We start from the raw sequence: 21,525 nt of genomic DNA on the forward strand, positions 1-21,525 counted from the left end.
CCAGCCAAAACTTGAACATAGGAATTCCCATAGTCATGAGGGACAGTGACAGACCAACAACCCACCGAAGAGTATAGAGATTAGAAGATCAACCATAATTTGTAATTAGGAAAACGATATTTTAAACTCTCGCATTTTATGGTTCATTTATTCTCTTTCCACATTACAGCCAAACATTGTTTTCTGGCCTATATTAATGGCGAAAACAGAACAGTCCGTCTTTCCTTATAAATTTTTTTAGTTGCTACTGTACTGTTCCATTATACTGCTCACTTTGTGCTATTGATGTTGCCTATGAAAACACAAAAAAAGAAAAAAATTGAAATATTAAGTTTCCTCTATCCCTTTTATGTTTGCATTTTATATTTTTTTTTTAATAAAACACATGACATGGTGGTACTATGTCAATGTCCCATTGATGTGGCCTATGAAAACACACAAAAAAAAAAAAAAAAAAAAAAAGAAAAATTGAAATCTTAAGTTTCCTCTATTCCTTTTATGTTTGCATTTTTTTTATTTATTTTTTAATAAAACACATGACATGGTGGTACCATGTCAATGGGAGTCGAGACAAAATGAATGGTATGACCGATACGGCACATTAACGATACTCTTTTTTTAACTAGTTACTTGCATTCTCCTAATCGCTTTAGAAGATCATTCTTGATCATGCAAAAGGCTGTCATATGAATGCTCAAAGAAGACATGTAGATAACGGCAACCAAGCAATACATCAAACTGCAGTTCGACCAATTTCTGCAGCTAACACTTCACAACCTTGGAAAGTAATGAAAGTTTATAGTCCAGCCGTCTTTAAATCAGAGTTTTCGAACTGGTTACTAGTCCTCATATTTAAAATTTAAATTAATATTATTTTTAATAAAATTTATTTTTTGATCAATCACATTAAATTAATATAAATATTAATATACAGCTGTATTTATAATTAGATTTTGGATTAGGCTATTATACCACCCCGTTCATACCGCTGGTCGGTTTTTTTTTTTTTTTTTTTTTTTCTAATTTTTGAATTCACATTTCACATTTTTTTAATCATTTTTTTAATTATTAAATAAAAATAAATAAATTTACCCAACAGTCAAAACTGAACGGTCAACCCCAACAAAGAGACTTTATGCTTAGATTTTTCCTTTTCTTCCATATTATTCAAAAGAGAGGGAAGATTTGGATGTTTTGTCTTGATGTAAAAAAGTCCAGCCGGCTTTTCAGACGGCGGCCAAGAAAAAGTTAAAATGGTAGTGGGATATTTTTTTCTTTTTGAAATGGATAGAGATATTTGAGTGAAATGATATAAATTAAGATGTTTTATAAAGTTTTAAAAATAAATAAAAAAATTAAATAAAAATATTATTAGAATATAATTTTTATTTTGAAATTTAAAAAAATTGAATTATCTTTTATGTTTTGTTTAAAAGTTTAAAAAAATTATAATAATTAGATAATAATTAGATAAAAAAAAATTAAAAACTTAACAACTTAAAATTAAAAAATATTTATATTTTAATAATGTTTGAATGTTGATATGAGATAGATTGACCTATCTATGAAATCAATCGGGAGCTAGTGAATTTTTTTTCATGAAAGTGATATTTGTGGATGTTTATTTCAAAGCAAAAAAATCCAACTTGCTTTTGCATTCTTTCATTGTGCCTGAAATATCATGACATTGAAAAAATCTACTCCAACTTGCTCATATCATTTTGGTCATATAATTCTTCACATATTGATATAATAATCATTGTGTATTACCCGAAAAAATGTGTATGACCTTTGCTGAATTCCAAGAACCTCCAAGCAAGTGGTAATACTATATGTAGTTTTAGCATGCCTGAAGGTCAATGGCAGAAAAAAGAAAGCACTGACTTTTTCTCATGATAGAACATTCATATGGGGCTTCTATTATTTCACCTATGGCAGGCCAAGCATGTTGGGTATGTTCACTGAAGGGCAGGGGCCAGAGAGTAATTATCTTGCCACTTTGTTTACATGTTTTTTTTTTTTTTTTAATGAGCAGATTTTTTTTTATTAAATTAAAAAGATAAATACAAGAGGGGATGAGAGATTCCAAATAGTATATAAATTTAAAAAAAAAAAAAAAAAGAGGAGCAATTGAGCCAAGAATTTGGATGGAAACAAATACTAGTCACGATTTAAAGTATTGACATTCACTTCATCAAAGTCATATCTAAAATTTGATAAATAGTACATGTTTTTTATAAATCTAGCCATAATCCCATGTTGGATTAGCTATTAAATTAGTCAAAATAATAATATAGTATTATTTTTTTAATAACAATATTTTTAATTTTTTTTTCATATTTTTCAATTACATTAACCATAGTTAATTAATAATTTAATTTATACTTAAATTATTTTTTTCCAACTAAATTTTTTCCTCAATAACCCAATTATACAACACACACTTTTTGCTAATCTTTCTTCTACCCAACAAGTACATCTAGTTTAGAAATGCATGACCCTGAAATGATAGACTGAGATACACTGGGGGATGCTTGGTCCTGGGGAAAGGAAACTTCTGAACAAGTTGGTATGCATAAATATCCGATAGCATCAAAATAGCTTACTCTGAAATGAGACTTCAGAAAAGGGTTGATTAAATATTAAACCAACAAAATAAGCAATTTTCCGATTGAAAAATGGGAACAACAACACTGATTGATGCAGCAGCAGAATCCCTCGGTGGAAGTATGCCATTTCGCAGGATGGCTGCAGTATTGTGCAACAAATGTGATTCACAAGATTCACAATATATATTTATAGGAAAAATTTAGTTACAAGCACAACTGCGCACTAATATGTATATCAATTTAATGTGATTGGTAAAAAAGTAGATTTTATTAAAAATAGTGCTAATTTAAATTTTGAATATGAAAGAATCAGTATTGGTACGTAGATTAGTACGCAACTTTACTTGTACGTAGCAAAACTTATATTTATATACCCAAGCGCATTTCACCTCATTTCTTAAACCTTTATTATTGTGTATACTAGCATGTTAGACCATATGCAATCACGATTATTTGTAAAGTTTACGTATTATAATCAGGAACAGAGATGAAATAGGGTAATAGACAATCTCTTTTTTTATTTAAAAAAAAAAACAATATATGCTATCTCCACACAGAGAGAGAGAGAGAGAGAGAGAGAGAGAGAGAGAGAGAGTATTGAGAATACCTACAAATGCGAAAAGGATGACACTTAAAGAGGACACAGAAGTCCATATTAGAAACCAATTAAGAGGGATTAGTGTGGTGCTTTCCTTCAACGTCGAGTTTCATGAACTATAACTACCAGCACCCCTCCACCTTGAAAGAGAGCCCCCTAAATGTATCTGAATGTATGTAGGCAAAGTGAAACATTGAAAAGTTAGTGGTAGAGATCCTAATGTAAATGCTTCAAATTCAACAGACTCGATTTTATATATCGGAATTTGCTTAGCAATTATAGGCTTTGCAATGTTCCTTGCAGTCATGCAAATCGCCTATGAGAAAATAAAGAGCATTAAATACTTATGAAGAGAAATATAAAAGCAGTTAAATACCAAAAAAACAAATCAAATGAAATTCAGGAGCAGTTGGACCTTGTCAAGATATGGCCACATATACTCAAGAAACTTGTTTATCCAGTCAACCGTCACAAAAACAAACACAATTGGAACATCAAAAAAATTGAGATTTTCAAGACAAAACCAAGTTAAAACAAACTGTATATTTATCAAAACAAACTGTATACATCTACATCACATTCTTCGCATGTTTCTTCTTCCAATCTCCACCACCAATATATCTGTAAGCTTTATGTGTGCCATGGGTTGACTTGGTCCAAATTATAGATCCATGGTCTACTTTCTCAAGGGATGAGGTAGCTAATTCAACGACCACTTTTAAGGATGGAAACGATGCTAACCTTGGAAGGATCAGAAGATTGGACAAATGATGAAGGAGGCGACCACAAGAAATCTAATGTTTCACTATTTGTGGCTCTACCAAAAGAAGCACTGTCATATGGAATATTTGGCAAATCCACATCGCCATTCAAAAACTGCATCACTCGCCTCATGCTAGGCCTAGCATCTGGATTTACATGTGAGCAAAGGAGTCCTAGTTTCAAAACCAATACCATTTCCTCTACCACATAATTACCTTCCAATCTAGGATCACTAGCATGGAGAATGGCTCCTTTGCTCCAACACTCAAAGACCCAATCAACCAAAACTAATTCTTCAGACATCCTCATTCGCTCTATTGGCCTCATTCCACAAGCCACCTCTAGCATGAAAGCCCCAAAAGAATACACATTAGTGTAAGTGGTTGCCCTCCCCATTCTAGTAAGCTCTGGAGCCAAATAACCGACAGTCCTAGCCACATGGGTTTGCTTTTATATCTCTATGTATAACAACTTGTTCCCACCCTTCATGCAGGTGAAGAAGGCCAGATGCCACTCCTCTAAGGATTTGAAATCTTTGAAGCTAGTTAAGGTGTCTACTTCCATTGCTATATAAGAACATGTCAAGGCTTCCATAGGGCATATAATCATAGATTAAGAGGAGTTCCCCCCTACGCCGGCAATATCCCAAGAGCTGCACCAAGTTCCTATGTCTCAATCTTTCTATGCTAATGATCTTAGCCACAAATTCCTTCATCCCTTGTTAGGAATCACGGGAGACTTTCTTGACTGCAATTGGCTCATTAGAAGGAAGTGTTCCTTTATAAACCTTTCCAAAACCTCCTTCTCCAATAACCTCTATGGCTTTGAAACCTTTGGTTGCCTTGTAGAGACTCTTATAGCTGAACCTATAAGTACTATACTCACTTTCCCAATCTTCACGCACTTTTCATATTTCTTCCTTCTAAAATAGTAAGCAGCTCCAGTTATCATTATCAGCACAACCACTAGTACTATGAGAAGAGCCCTGATTGCTACTATTAGTTTCTCTTTTCGTTTCCTACGTGGGGGAAGTGTAGGGAGGCTTGAAATTTCAAGACTTTGTGCTTGCCCACTTTTATTAAAGCTCCATCCAAGAATGTAGTGGTCACATGCAACCGATCCTGTGGAAGCAGAGAAACCAACATACATAGATTCCAACACGATTTGAGACAAATTGATCGGAGTTGACAAGAGAGGCCAGTTTGGTTTTGGGGTTCTAACTGGGGCCAGTGTTACATTTAACAACTTTTCTGCTTCCTCATAGTCTATCCAAAGTTGCATTGGATTTCCACTTGTGAGCTCCAAGCTTATATTCCTCCTTTCTTCATTGGACTAATATGCTGCAGGAGCTGATTCAAGTGATCTTAGGTCATTCACATCAATTCCCATATGGTTGTCAATATCTTCAAATTCAGAATTCTTAACAAAATCGAGTTCGATGGCCAAGATGTGGTTGGAAGTGAGCCCGTTATTTGAAATATTGAAGAGTCCTAGGAATTGACTTACCGTAGCATCAAAGCTCCTTGAGGGACTGATGGCAAAGGCTATGCCATGTCCACCGCATTTTGGTTCTTGAGGAACTATGGCAAACACAAAGTTTGTAGAAAATGAAAGAGATGAAATCGTGCCGAACTTTATAGGAAATTGGTAGAAAGCATGACCAAATTGCCAGTTTGAAATGTTGGTTAGTTGCAACAGACCATTAGGGTGAATTTCTGCGATTCCATCAAGATACAGATTGGCTTGACTGAATCCATTGTAGACGAATTGGCTTTCATCTTGAGCAAAGTTTAAGGGAATACTAGAAATATAGAGAATCATCATAAGATGAAGTGATCTAAGAACTGTAGCCATTGGGAAAAGTGGGAAGATGGTGCCTTTATGAGATAGGGTTTTCACTTGATCACATGTCACAAACTCCTGAGGAATTAAATGAGTTTTTTTTTTTTTTTGGCCAATGTGTCGTGATATAGTCAACATCGGTGTTCCCATTGGTAACCAATTAATTGTTTTAATATGAAGAGTAGTTTTGACAACTTCTCAATTTGTTTCCCCAAATGTAATTTTGATCATCCTAAAATTTTTCTCAATACCATGAAGGAATGATTCTTCATTCAAACATGGGAGTGTATAAGCTGTGGTGCTTCTTGTTCTTTTTGACATACATTGCTTGACTCGGTAATGCTATTCATTATCCTATTAAATGCCGATGTTTTATCATCTTTTGATGTGACATCAATTAATTAAAAAAATATTTATTATGTTCATTGATATGTTAATCCTTTAATACTACATCGAGAGATAGTGATTAAAAAGATGATAAATTGTATTTTTCTAACTTCTACTGTATAAGTATAGCTTGATCTAGTTGTTAGGAATTTCCGGAAATTGAAAGATGGCATGGGCCAAGTTCTTGGTGGTTACCTGCAATAGACCATTGGGGTAAGTTTATGCAATTCCATTGGTATAAGATGTCAAGAAATCCTACAACAGAAGGATGCATGCATATGTACTCTTTGCATCTAGCTACACACGTGCTCAAGACTTTGGTTGTCCGTTTTTAACAATTGCTCAAGACATACCCCAATTCTCTATTGCAGGTAACCAACATTTTGAGCCACACCGTTAGCCTTGACTTTCATTTCCTTGGGTCTAGAATATTGGACTCTGATGGGCAAGTGTAATTGACTTGTTGAGATGGAGACGATTTGTTTTCAAACTGACTTTTCTTCTTTGTGAATAGTCCTCTGGATATGCCGCCAAAAATATTTGAGTTGCTGTTTTTCATGGGGAAATGTCCAATTACCAGCCAAAACTTGAACATAGGAATTCCCATAGTCATGAGGAACAGACCAATTACCCTCAAAAGGGTATAGAGATTACAGGATGAACTAGAATATGTGATTAGGAAAACAATATCTTAAACTCTCCCATTTTATTGTTCATTTTTGTTTCTTTTCATAATACAACTAGCAGAATAATGATTAGTACATTGCTTTCTTGCTTAGATTAATGGCAAAAACAGAACATTCTCAATCTTTCCTTGTACCTTTTTTTACTATGTATTTGCAATCTTCTCATCGCTTTCTTTGGAAGATCGTTCTTGTTCATGCAAAAGCTGTCATATGAATGAAAGGGGAAGATTTCGGATGTTGTCTTTGGTGCAGAATAGTCCGGCGGCTTGTGGTCAAGTACATCTAGTGAATTTTCCTTCACGTGATTCATGAATGAAAGTAATGTTATTGGATGTTTATTTTAATGGAAAAAAGATCCAAATTGCTTGTGCCTTGTGCATTCTTTCACTGTGCCTGAAATCTTAGGGTGACATTGAAACAATCTTACTCCAACCTTGGTCATATCATTTTGGTCATATAATTCTTCAGCTAGTTGATATAACAATCAATGTGTATGACCTAAAAAAATGTGTATGACCTTTGCTGAATCCCAAGAACCTCCAAGGAAATGGTAATACCATATGTAGTTTTAGGGGATGTCTAAGAAATGAGAAAAAAATGAAATTTTTGTGAATAGTAATAAGATAGAATGATGTTTAGTAAGGAGATGAGAAGAGATGAGATTTGTTTCCAAACATCCCCTTAGCATGTCTGAAGGTCAATGGCAGAGAAAAAAAAAGTATTGACTTTTTCTCATGATAGAACATAGATAAATTATATTTGCAATTATAAAATGCACAAACTCTACATACTCTTTAAAAAAAAAAGAGTAAATATGAGTCCCACATGAAAAAATTATTTTGTAATAATAGATCCCACTCTTTTTCAATAGAAATGTGCGACGCTTACATAATCCATGACTTCTTGAGCAAAAGTTTTATGTGTAGTCATTTTTTCGTACTCTTTACGCACTCTATTAATATGATTGACCTCATTATTTTTTTAATGTAAAATAACTATTTTGACCAATGACATCAATGAAGAGTACAAAGAGTATGTAAAAGTGACTGTATATAACAAAACTCAATTTGGGTGTATCTTTATTTTTTTTTTAAATTACCAAATGACATTTATAATCTTCTAGTAACATGCTAACCTATGCAACACCTACACGTCACCCGTGATGATTATTTCTACGACTTCCATAATATTTATTTTATTTTTATATATATTTAAGAGAAAAAAAAAAAAAAAAAAAAACTCATGGCATCATCTTTTGATTTATTACTAGAAGGAAAAGACATACCAGTTAAATTATAATTCTGTTGAAGTCCTTTTTATGTTTTATTTATTTATTTATTTATTTTTTGTCAATACCAATTGATTATTTTTTAAGGTGAAAAATTTTCAAAGCAATATATCTTTGATTTATCAACACATTGTTATCGATAATATAGTTTTTTTAAAATTACTTTCCCAGAAAAAATTCTGTATCAGATATTTTCAACAGACCTTAGGGCACTTTTGGTATGCGTCAATCTCAATTAAAAAATGGTCTAGTTATATCATAAAGAAAATAAAAGAAAATAATAGATTTTTATTATTTAGATATTTGGACTTGGAATTGTAGGATATTAAAAAATCTTTAATTTAGCTTCCGCTTACTCTCTGAGATTAGAAATGTACTCTTCAAAAGCTTACTCTTATAATTCTGCATGAGAGGCCATCCTCCATTAATTAAAAAATTTGATATATCACACTATTATTTTATTTTTCTTTTGCTGTTACGATGTGGCATTATTAATGGAAATTGTCACGATTAGTAACGTAATATATAACATTACACTAAATAGCATTATTTGTGGCTGGCTTCTCCCTATCTAGGCTGTTCCTATCCGGTTTTCAGCAGGTAAAGTGTCATTTTGATCACATCTGTGACGCCCCCAAATTCCGTTTGGGATCGGACGGACATTTGAAGCGTCGAGACATACAACACAAGGTTACCTGCCCCCGTTCATGACATATAAGATGCAATAATCCTAACATGCATCTAACATTATGCAATATTCGCAGCGGATAATTTTTTTCTTTAGCAATACTATGTACCAAACTGAAAATATCCCAATACTTAAAACATACTTCATAAATAAAGATACATTGAATAACTAAGATCACAGCACTATTCCAAAATAGTTATGATCCAAAAGTACTGGAGATGCAACTCCATCGTACAAGTAGTAATTTAACTACTATATTAACATTAACGACGCACCGTCGTTCAGTCGACTGTGTCTAGTTGGTCAGCTCCTAATCTTCCTTCAGGTCCTGTAACAAGATCTACCATTCGGGGGGAATGGTAGTTGGGATTACCACAGTGAGATTTGATTACAAATCTCAGCAAGTTAACAAAAAACTTCCATACAGACTAATGATGCATGTATGACAGTAAAAGCATAAATGCATAATCAAATTCATAAGTAATTAAAGCATAACTTAGCGTACAACATAGCATAATTGACATAGCTTAAATTGAATCATGAACTGAACTTGACTTAGCATGAACTTGCTCTGAAACTTGAATTAACATGAAAAATACATACTCCACAGTTGTTGTGGCCCCATGTATTCTACGTGTAAATACATACTCCACAATTGTTGTGGCCCCATGTATTCTACACAAACTTGACTTAACATTAAAAATACATACTCCACAGTTGTTGTGGCCCCATGTATTCTACACAAACTTGACTTAACATGAAAAATACATACTCCACAGTTGTTGTGGCCCCATGTATTTTACGCATCACAATTGTAGTTAAATACATACTCCACAGTTGTTGTGGCCCCATGTATTTTACGCATCACAATTGTAGTTAAATACATACTCCACAGTTGTTGTGGCCCCATGTATTCTACACAATCTTGACTTAACATTTAAAAATACATACTCCACAGTTGTTGTGGCCCCATGTATTCTATACATCACTATGCAGTTAAATACATACTCCACAGTTGTTGTGGCCCCATGTATTCTACATAAACTGAATATACTCAAGATGAAACGTGACTGGAATACGAAAGGACTGAAGTCCTGACGTAACATAACGTGACTTGAACATAACTTAGAATACATGACCAACTTGAGATAGAAACATTTCGTAACATGGCATAACATATAATAGACAACATATTTAACATGACATACTTGCAACAGTGAATATTACATGACTTGACTTACATGTAATAGATGGCATACTTAGCATGACGTACTTATCATGTACAGTAATACATAACAGAATATGTTGTATAACAGATAAAAATTGATGACAGAATAAATTCTGTATAATAGACAATTACATGATAACTTGGCATGGCATGACATATATGATAACATACATACATACACTGTAATTCTTTTACTTAGCACACATACACAGTAGACTGCTAGTAAGTTAAAAGCTAACTTACCTCGATCTCCGCGTTTCTTATAAAACTTCAAGTGCGATCACGAGGAATTGAAATTAGTGATTCTAAAAGTTAGAACTAAATCACTAATAATTTGAAATATGGAAAATACTAACTTAAAGAGTAAAATTTTCATTTTACTCTCTACATGTGGGAAAATGACCGTTTTACCCATAACTTAAGGATTTTGCATACTAACTCCAAAAGTTTCCAAAATTTACATTCCTCATGTAAATCTTGTCCTAAACTTAAATATCAACTCAAGATATTTTTACCCAATAATATCCACGAAATTAGCTTAAAATATTTTCTAAATGTGGAGTAGACTTGGAAGAGTAAGGTGGTTAAAATCTTTCCATGTGTATTTTAAATCTATGTTCTTAAGATATTTTCCAAATGTGTATTTTGCTTAGGTGTCATGATCTCACACCTTGATTTCCTTCACAATTCCATCTAATGGTTTCTCTTTGTGCTAAGTATCTAATACTATTTATTATGTGTGGTTAAGATCTTGCCAAGTATCCAAATAAAATTTCGCTAACCTAATTTGGACATTTCACACTGTGATTTTGAAAACACAGCGTTTAGTACGTTTACCGAGATTACTATTCACTCCAAAAATAAACGTAATAAACTTAGTACTGAAAAATCTTAAATATTCAATTAAGCCTAGTGGTGTAGACTATAATGTATTCTGACACTTCTAACTATCTCAAATAATTAAAATCGCATTTCTGGCACCATAGTGAGTGATAACACTAACTATGTTGACAGGCTAAAACCTATGCGATTAGTCGATTCGTGTAAACTTACGGAATTTTCACGAGGTTCTTAAGGTCAAAAGAAATTCCACAATTGAATTTCTAGCGGGCTGTTACAACATCCAAGTTGGGAAGTCACCTCTATCCTTCAACTTTCCTACTTATTATTTATAAAAAAAAAAAAAGGGAAAAAAGGACTTTTCTATGTGTAATTTAAATTTTATTCTAAGTGAGAATTTATGAAAATTATATTAATAAGATGAGATGAGATGGTTTGAGATGGTTTCGTTATCTCAACTCGGCTAAATCTTCTACATCATAACATTCATATTCCTTATTTAAACTTACTTGGAACAAAGGCCACGGTAGGCTTACTACTTTGTCACACAGTCAGAAAAAAATAAACTCAATTGAAGAGGTTTCAACAGTGAGATGAGGCATGAGATACTGTAAGAAAAAAACTTATAAAATTTAAATTGTGTATGTTTTTTTCAATCTGATATGTGAGCTGTTCTACCGATGATTTGTAAATATAACATTTTATTTTATTTATGTAGAAATAAACTCGCGCTCAATGGATATACTTTCTATTATATTATTTTAAGGGCTTTTATGAGTGCTATTTTTTTGTGGTCTTTTTATTTCTTAAGGGAGTTGGTTGGCATAAGAGGTCTTTATATATAGAGTTTTACTATATATAAATAAAGTTGCGTATTAATCTACGTACCAATATTAATTTTTTTATATTTAAAATTTAAATTAGCACTATTTTCAATAAAATTAACTTTTTGACTAATAACATTAGATTAGCGTATACATTAGTGCATAATTGTGCTTGCAATTAAATTTTTCCTTATCTATATGCTTGGTTTATAAGGTCTTGAATGGGCCTGAGGCCCATTCTAGCTGTCACTGCACTGAACTATCTAAGCCCATGAAGCATTGATTGTGCCACTTCTTGTTTAATTTAACTAATCCGCTAGAAGTATTACAGTTACAAAGATATGTTATAAAAATAAATTCACAAATTGATATAACTTTATATAATATATTAGATATAGTTTATGGTAAAATTAATTTTACAATCAAACATACCACATCAAATTACGTCAGTTTGTGAGTTTACTTTTATGAGAACTCATTATGGTTGAAGCATTTCTCTTCTAATGATACATGTATCTTTGAAATCTCTTGACTTTACTTTTAAAAATATACATTCATTAACAGGAAAGGTCCATATTTCATTGCGTTGATTTTGACATTTTTGAATTTACAAAGTTGAAGAAATAGTTTATTGGTAAACATATGCTGCTTACTCAAACATTACTGGAATTTATTTATGCAAACTACATCTTGTGATTCCTAAAATTACTACACAGAAAAGTTTGTTTATGTATTAACAGATGCATTTGTAATTCTAAGGGGTGTGATCACCAAACGGTGTATTTCTTGAAATGACACATCTCCATGGTGATGGTTCCCATGGGGAGTGATGGTTAAGAAAGTATCTGACGCCAGACAGAATAGCGATTATCCTGCAGGCTAGTTCCAACAAATGATTCATAAGAGAAAAATCGCCCAAAACTAGAGAGAAGAGTTTCTAGGGTTTAACTGAATATTATCAAATCAAGCAATAATGAAAATCAGTCCATAAGCCGGACTATTATAGTAAAAAAATGTGTTTATCTGAATTTTGACAAAAATAGTAAAATCTCGAAAATCACTTCAAATTGAAATTCGAAATAAAATAAGCAATCTGTAAAAAATGGGCCCAAATCGGGTTTAAAATGACTTCCTAATTGACAAACGAAATATTACCATAAATAGTAAAAAATAACTAAAACTAATGATTCAGAGGGAAAAATAACAGAAGTTGAGGTAAAAAAAAAGGCACATGGAGCTATGCTCAATGTGGACAGCTTGTGAGCCAAAAAGAGCTTTCCGAATTGGGGTCTTATGTGCGATTCTGACACCCGTAGCCAAAGTTATGGCCAAAAGACTGAAACGCACTCAAAACGGCCCCAATGAGGAACAAATCACAATCAATTCCCGCCTTTGCCTTGATCTGCCAACTCATGGTATCTCAGTGCCATCAAGGTGCAATCTGACAGCTCAGCATCATCTGTCTTGGGTCCCCTTGCATCAGTATCAAAAAACACAACCTGTGTCACTTGTTTAGAATTGTCATTTACCAACCATTGAATTGCCAATAGTTGTGACCATTGCCAACTAGTGTTTCATAACCTATAAATAAAGATTATTGGTGCACATTCAAAACACTCAATTTCTTTTGTCTATCACTAACTTGTAGGACAAATACCTTCATGAGAGTGTCACCATTTTTTCAATTTTATGTTCAGTTTGCGTCTATTTTGTTTCTCCATTTTTCTATAGTGATATCAGAGCCAGGTCATGATAGAGAGGTTGATTTTGTGCATTGAGAAGACGATTAATAGAAAAGTACTTGGTTTGGCAACCACACTTATATATTACAATCATTTTCGTAAACTTTCGAATCCTTGGGTAAAACCTTTTCAAATCAAGGTGGGGCATCTAGAGTACACTGGGAGTCTTCAAAATCTTATAAGTTATTACTATTTTGAAGAAAATTATTGGCATTATTTTACACAAAGAAATAGTGAATTACACATTCCATTTACACATAGTCACTGTTTTAGCCGGTTGCCAGAGCCCCTACTGCCGTCAAGATTTTAGAGTGTAGCGGACATGTTGGATCCATGGTCATCGTAGTCAAAATCACTGGACAGAAGTGAAAACCAATCATTTACAGAGACTAGGCGCTAGGAAGAAGAAGGTGGACATCCAATAGTAAAGAAAATTCAAATTCATCTTAACCAAGTGAAGAAGAAAACGTTTTGGCCACATCTGATTCAAAGGATCTGAAGCTGAGCTGTTAAGAATACAACTCTTGTATTTCCGTAACTTGATTTTTACATTGAGAATGGTCAAAATAAATAGATACAAGAACAAATCCATCTAAGGTAACTAACTAAGTATGGTATGATTTATAATTACAAAGGTAAAGGCTAAATTTCTACTAAAATCATGGTATTAAATAAATGGAGGAGATCTTGGCTTGATTTATGGAAGTGATCTGTCAATACGCCCCTCAAGTTGGCGCATGGAGATTCGTAATGCCCAACTTGCTTAAAAAATGGTGGAAGAGATCATGGTCCAATGCTTTGGTGAAGATGTCAGCAACTTGCTTATGGGAGCAGGTGTGAACAGCAGTAAGGAGTCCGGACCAAATTTTATCACGAACAAGATGACAATCAATCTCAATATGTTTAGTGCTTTCATGGAATACGAGATTGTGAGCAACTTGTAAGGCAGATTGATTGTCACAATAAAGACTAATAGGCTCGGGATGAGAGATATCAAGATCCCAAGTGAGTTCACAGGTGGTGATTGCCATGGCGCGATATTCAGCTTCAGTGGAGGACTGGGCCACGGTAGTCTGTTTTTTTGTACGCCAAGAAACGGAACTGGAGCCAAATTGAACAAAGTAGCCGGTGGTGGAGCGACGAGTAGTGGGGCAACTGGCCCAATCAGAATCAGTATAGGCAGTAACATGAAGAGTGTTGGAGGAGGGAAAGAAAATGCCTTGTCCAGGACTGCCTTTGAGGTAGCGAAGAATTCAAGTGGCAGCCTGCATGTGAGGAGCACGAGGAGCATGCATTAATTGACTGAGAATGTTCACTGCAAAAACAATATCAGGACGAGTAATAGTCAAGTATATGAGACGGCCAACAAGTTGACGATAGGGAGAAGGATCTGAAAGAAGAGAGCCATCATGATTGGTGAGCTTCAAGTTTTGTTCCATGGGAAAGGAAGCGGTCTGAGCACCGAGTTGTTCACTATCAGATAGGATTTCAAGAGCATATTTGCTTTGGTTAAGGAAGATGCCTTGAGATGAGCGAGCAACTTCGAGACCAAGAAAATATCTAAGAGGGCCGAGATCTTTTGTTTTGAAGTGTGTGGAGAGAACACGTTTGAAGACCTCAATTTGAGAACGATCACTGCCAGCGACCAAAATATCGTCAACATATACAAGAACAAGAGTAACACTGGTAGAAGTGACCAAGTTGAATAAAGAATGATCCGCCTGAGATTGAGAAAAACCTGCATCAAGAAGCACAGTAGTTAGTTTAAAAAACCAGTTGCGGGAGGCTTGTTTGAAACAGTAGAGGGATTTGCGGAGGAGACAGATGCGAGTCTCGCCTTTCGAACAATAGCCAGGAGGAGGAGTCATGTAGATTTCCTCATTAAGGTTGTCATGTAAGAAGGCGTTATTGACATCAAGTTGGTGAATGATCCACTGGCGAGAAGTAGTAACAGCCAATAAACACCGAACGGTAGTCAATTTGGCAATAGGAGCAAAAGTCTCATGGTAGTCGAGGCCTTCAACTTGAGTGTAGCCTTTGGCAACTAGCCGAGCTTTGTATCGTTCAACGGAGCCATCTGCTTTAAGTTTGGTTTTGACCACTCATTTGCAGCCAATGAGTTTTTTGCCAGGAGGAAGGGACTCAAGTGTCCATGTGGAATTAGCTTCAAGAGCGTGAAGTTCAGCAGACATGGCGTCTCGCCAATGTGCATGATGAGTGGCAGCAGAATAAGAGGTAGGGTTAGCAGAAACAGTGAGAGCATTTAAGAAAATAAGATGAGGAGAGAAACGAGAATAAGAAAGAAAAGCGGATAAAGGGTGAGCAGTACCTGAGGTTGATGCAGTAAGTGAGGATGCAGTGGACTCAGTGTGTATGGTCGGGCATATATAGTCTTGAAGATATGCGGGTCGAGTAGTGGTGCGACAAGGATGAGGAGAAGGAGGGGGAGGAGAGGGAGGGGGAGGAGAGGAATCGGAAATATGAGAGGTAGGGGTAAAGGGTGGTAAGATGGGTTCAGGGACAGGGAGAGGAATAATAGGGAGAGGTGTAGGTGAAGAAATAGAAACATTCTGAAAAGGAAACTGATGTTCGTGGAAAGTGACGTCTCGAGAATAAAAAACAACCTGAGTGTCTAGATTATAGAGTTTATAGGCTTTATGAGTGCTAGGATAACCAAGAAAGATGCATTTGGAGGCACGAGGGGAGAATTTGTCACGGGAAGCATGAAGAGTTTAGGCATAACAAATACAACCAAAGACGCGTAAATGCGTATAGGTGGGCGGGATAGCAAAAAGAAGTTCAAAAGGAGATTTATTTTTAAGAAGGCGATTGGGAGTGCGATTGATGAGATAGGCAGCGGTGATGACACATTCACCCCAAAATTTCAAGGGTAGGTGAGCTTGAAAACGCATACTACGAGCAACATTCAGGAGGTGCCGATGTTTACGTTCTGCAACACCATTTTATTGCGGAGTTTTAACACAAGTACGTTCATGAAGGATGTCGTGATCATGAAGATAGTTTTGAAATGTATGAGAAAGAAATTCTTGGCCATTATCAGTTCTAATAATTTTAATCGTGGTTTGAAATTGATTTTTGATAAGGGCAAAAAAATGCAGGAGATAAGTGTATGCTTCAGATTTATAACCACCCCAAATATCGCAAATATTCTATTAAAAATCATGGTACTGTTATTAGTAGAAATGGGAAAAGGAAGTCTAGTGTGCTTAGAACGAGCAAAAATACCACAATCAGAGATAACACAGGGATTATTAAAAAGACTAGGAAGAACTAAGCGGGAAGGATGACCTAGGCATTGGTGCCATAAAATTTTATTCGCAGCAGTCTGAGTGGAAAAATCAGTAATGGGTTGGGGCCGATACACATAAAGTCCATTGCAAAGCTCACCCGCTCCAATCAGCCTCGTCGACTGTGGGTCCCATGAAATTTGCAGAGGAAGGGTTCGGTTGAAGTAGATCAAGCAATTTTTGGTACATCTCATGGGTCAAACCTGGAAGTGGAGAAGAGGTGGAGACTTGATGAGCCATCGGCGCCGAGGTTAAGGGTGGTTTTCTAAGGAGAGAGGGCCGCTGCTTGCCACGATTATCTCGGCCTGTTGGGTAGCCGATCACACGCCAACAACGGTCATGGGAGTGACCCATTTTGACGTAGAAGGTGCATTGCAGGGGCTGTTTCGTGGGTCCACTGGAGTGAGCAGCAAGGATGTGAGCATCCGTCAGTGGTGGCAGGAGGTGGAGAAGGCGCTGCTGCTCTTCCTGAAAAAGAATAGAAAAAATTTTTGTGATAGGGGGAAGGGTTTCCATGGCTAAGATTTGGGTTCTGAGTTGGAAAAAGGATTCATTGAGGCCAAGAAGAAATTGGTAAACTCTCTCATCTTCAGCTTGTTGCTGTAATTGTTTGAGATCATTGGTTGGCTGTAAGTGACTAAGTTTATCCCAGATTTGCTTGATTTGATTGTAATAATCATGAACTGAGTGATTGTGTTGCTGCAGGGAAGACAACTCACGTTTGAGATGATAAATTCTAGCATTGTTGCCTTGACAAAATCTGGACTGGAGATCAAGCCATACGGCTCGTGGATCGGTATGGAATTCAAGGGAGTTGGCTATGGAGGGGCTGATGGAATTTAGAAGCCAGGTAAGAACCATGTCTTTAGTTTGGTTCCATTGTCTATAATTTGGAGAAGAGGTTTCGGGTGGGAGGAGAGTGTCATCGACAGAAACTAGTTTGTTTTTCGCGTTAAGTGCACGGGTCATGGCTTTTTGCCATTAGGGAAAATTGTCATCAGTGAGGAGACCGGAAACAAGTATGAGACTAGGGGAGTCGGAGGGATGAAGGGTATATGGAGAGAGGACAGTGGAAGAAGCCATGGGGTCACGGAGAGGGAGGGATCGGGTTTAGGCTTGATACCATGTTAAGAATACAACTCTTGTATTTCCGTAACTTGATTTTTACATTGAGAATGGTCAAAATAAATAGATACAACAACAAATCCATCTAAGGTAACTAACTAAGTATGGTATGATTTATAATTACAAAGGTAACGGCTAAATTTATACTAAAATCATGGTGTTAAATAAATGGAGGAGATCTTGGCTTGATTTATGGAAGTGATCTGTCAATACGAGCAATCAAATCGAGCCATCAAGTCGATATTTGAGCCAAGTCATTATCCGAGCCATTGACCACTGGTTTTCTTCTGCTGGATCTGGTTTGAACCGTCTGAACTAGTTCACTTGGCTTTCTAGACTAGTTCAGGCTAGAACTTGTATTTTGGGTCATTCGGAGCCATTTTAAGCCCGATTGGGTTCATTCAAAAGTTGTTGTGCTCTAAATTTTGTGCCAAATCATAATAAAGTATATGTTGGTCCAGATTCTCACCAGAAATTCTTTGAGAAGGGAGAAACATCAAGGAAAGTTTGTGAGAATACTGGGTCAGGACGTCACTTTTATTATTCTCCTTATTTAAATAGGAGAATTTTGAGGCTGCCACCTTGGATTAAATCCAAGGACTATTATTATTAAGTTTGTCATAATTTTAATTTAATCACAACTGAACTATTATATTAAATTTATCTACAATAGAACACACTTATTATTTCTACATTTTTCTTTGTTGATTTTTAAGGTTTAATGGCACAAAATAAAAGTATTGATCCCTCGGGGATAGAAAAACTGAATTGAAGAAATTTTTGGACCTGGAAAAAGGCATATAACTTTTCTTCTAACCCATGAAAAGACCTTGTATACATTGACAACACCAAAACCATCAGAAAATATAGAAGATGAGAATGGAAGTGACATGATAAGTGAAGATAAATGGGAAGAATACAATGCTTGGGCAAAAGCTTTAATTTTACATTGTGTAAACGATCACATTATTCCTCTATTTGAAGACTATGATATTGCTAAAGAAATTATGGATGTAGTTGAGGAAAAGTATGATTTAAGATTGGATACATATATACAGTTATTGTTAGATACTTATAACCGGAATTGCATGAAAGAGAATGATGACATTGATGATCATGTACTTTAAATGGAGTTGATTGCAAAAGAACTATATGATGCAGGTCATCCTCTTATTGATAAAATGTAAGTTACAACTATACTAAATAGTCTTCTTTCATCTTGGGTTCATATTGTTATTTCATTAATACATAGTGAAAATGAAATAATAACGTTATCACTTCTAGTACTTTTGGTACTTGAAGGAGAAAGGATGAAGAGGACAAATAAAGATGGTGAGTCATTCAATTTATTGATGGCTTAGAATAGACATTCTACATAGAACAAGGTCAAGTCAAAACAGTTTAAGAAAAAAAAAAAAGATTGAAAAATAAACAAAGTAAACCATTTACTTTGTGGGAAGAAGGGGGATTACAAATCACAATGCCCTAATAAGGAAAAGTATAAGAAAGCAAGGAAATTGTAATGACAGTCTTAGAAGTAATGCTCGTGGAACCAGCATCAGATTCATAGTGGGTTGACTCTGCAGCAACAAGACATATATGCGGGAACAAACATATGTTTGTTAATTTTGAAAATAAACAAACAGGAGAGCACAGAGTGTAAATGGGTAACAACACATTCTGTAATGTCTTGGGGCAAGGTATATGTAAATTTAAAGTAAATAGTTCCATTATTTTACTACGTGATGTATTATATATACCTAGTAAATTAGATAAAAAAAAAGCTACACAGTTGAGTTAAAAGTCTAGAACTTTTGTAATAAGTAACGGTAATGTATTAGTGAAAGACATGAAAAATCACGATATATATGTATTGAATATTGATATTAATAAAGTATCTATTTTTGATTATTTGAATGTATCTACTGATTGTACATATGTATGACATTTAAGATTATACTATATAAATAAAAATAAGATGATCAGAATGTGTAGAAGTGGATGAATACCACAAATAAATTCAAATAATTTTGATAAAATATGTAAACCATGTATCAAAGAAAAAATGAGTAGTAATTATTTTTCAAAAAGTTCAAAATCCACATATTTATTTGAAATTGTACATTCTGATGTCATTATTTGTGGACATTTTAGAACTAAAACCCATAGATAAATAGAGTATTTTATAACTTTTACTTATGACTATTCAAGTTATGGGTATATCTATTTAATTAAACATAAATATGAGGCAATAGATAAATTTAAAGAATAAAATAGAAGTGGAAACCTAGTTGGGTAGACCAATTAAATGTTTGAATAGTGATAGAGGATGTGAATTTGAAGCTTTGGATGATTTCTACAAATTAAATGGTATAAACACATTTATACTATGCCATATAAACCTCAATAAAATGGCATTGCAGAAAGAAGAAACAGAACTCTGTTGGATATGACAAGATCGATGATGGCATATGCGGATCTACCAACACATTTTTGGGGTGAAGTATTATCAACTGCAACATATATATTAAATAGAGTTGAAATCAAAGCAAAACATCTTACACCTTACGAGATATGGATGGAATATAAACCAGACTTAAGTAAACTCAAAGTGTGGGGTTGTAAAGTATAAGTGCTTATCCCAAGGCCCATAAGGAATAAATTAAAAAAGTAGAACTTGGAAATGCAAGTTTGTTGGGTATGTAGAAATCAGAAGTGGCTACAGATTTTATCATTCAGAAAGAGAATTGATAGAAAGTAAGAATGTCGTTTTCTTAAAAATTACAAACCTATTTACTCCAGTTGATCAGATAGATTTATTAAATGATTTAGAGAATCAATAGATCTTCACTGAGACTGATAATGAAAATTTTAATAGTATTCAAATACAGAATAATAAGAATAATAGAAAGTCAGATTAAAATCAATCTTTAAGAATTGATGTTGGAGATAGTGGGAGTAAAAGAACCAAACGACCATCGATATTACTTCAAGATTATTATATACTAAATACCAGTTTGAAAAATTTAGAAAATGATCCTGAAAATTTTTCTGAAGCAATCAATAGTATCGATTAAGAGGAATGGCTTGAGGCCATGAAGATGAAATAGAATTAATGAACAAAAATAATATTTGAGAGTTAATAGATCTTCCAAAAGATAGAAAGGCTATTGGTTGTAAATGGGTTCTACGAAGAAAACTTAAAGTTGATAGCAGTTTGGAAAGACTAAAGCAAGGTTAGTGGCCAAGGGATATATCGAACAACCAGGTGTAGACTTTGTATATACATATTCGCCTGTGGTGATGTTCACATCTGTAAGGATTATTATGTTTGTTATAGCTAGGATGAATTTGGAATTACATCAATTAGATGTAAAGACAGCTTTTCTTAATTATGAATTAAAAGAGGATATCTTTATGATTCAACCAAAAGGTTTTCAAATTAAAAATGAAGAAAAAGTCTACAGGTTGAAGAATTCACTATATAGACTTAAGCAATCTTCAAGACAGTGGTACTTGAAATTTCACTAAGCCGTTTTAGAAATGAGATATGAAATGAGTCCACTAGATCAATGTATATACATATGAGAAAATGATA

General features: G+C 34.5%; 1 protein-coding gene and 1 pseudogene across 1 annotated transcript; both read right to left on the reverse strand.

The window, feature by feature from the left end:
• Positions 1–3,912: 3,912 nt before the first annotated feature.
• LOC122290929 lies at positions 3,913–5,823 on the reverse strand (annotated as a pseudogene).
• An 11,075-nt stretch (positions 5,824–16,898) lies between these two features.
• Positions 16,899–17,771, reverse strand: LOC122290930. Its single transcript, XM_043098597.1, has one exon. The coding sequence runs from the start codon at positions 17,769–17,771 to the stop codon at positions 16,899–16,901; it is 873 nt and encodes a 290-aa protein (XP_042954531.1).
• Between the last annotated feature and the right edge of the window lie 3,754 nt (positions 17,772–21,525).

Source organism: Carya illinoinensis, chromosome 13, assembly GCF_018687715.1.
Source record: "Carya illinoinensis cultivar Pawnee chromosome 13, C.illinoinensisPawnee_v1, whole genome shotgun sequence".
Taxonomy (NCBI): Eukaryota; Viridiplantae; Streptophyta; class Magnoliopsida; order Fagales; family Juglandaceae; genus Carya; species Carya illinoinensis.

Excerpts from the sequence above, each read along its gene's own strand:
- LOC122290930 (XM_043098597.1), bottom strand. The coding sequence starts at position 17,771 with ATGACCCGTGCACTTAACGCGAAAAACAAACTAGTTTCTGTCGATGAC.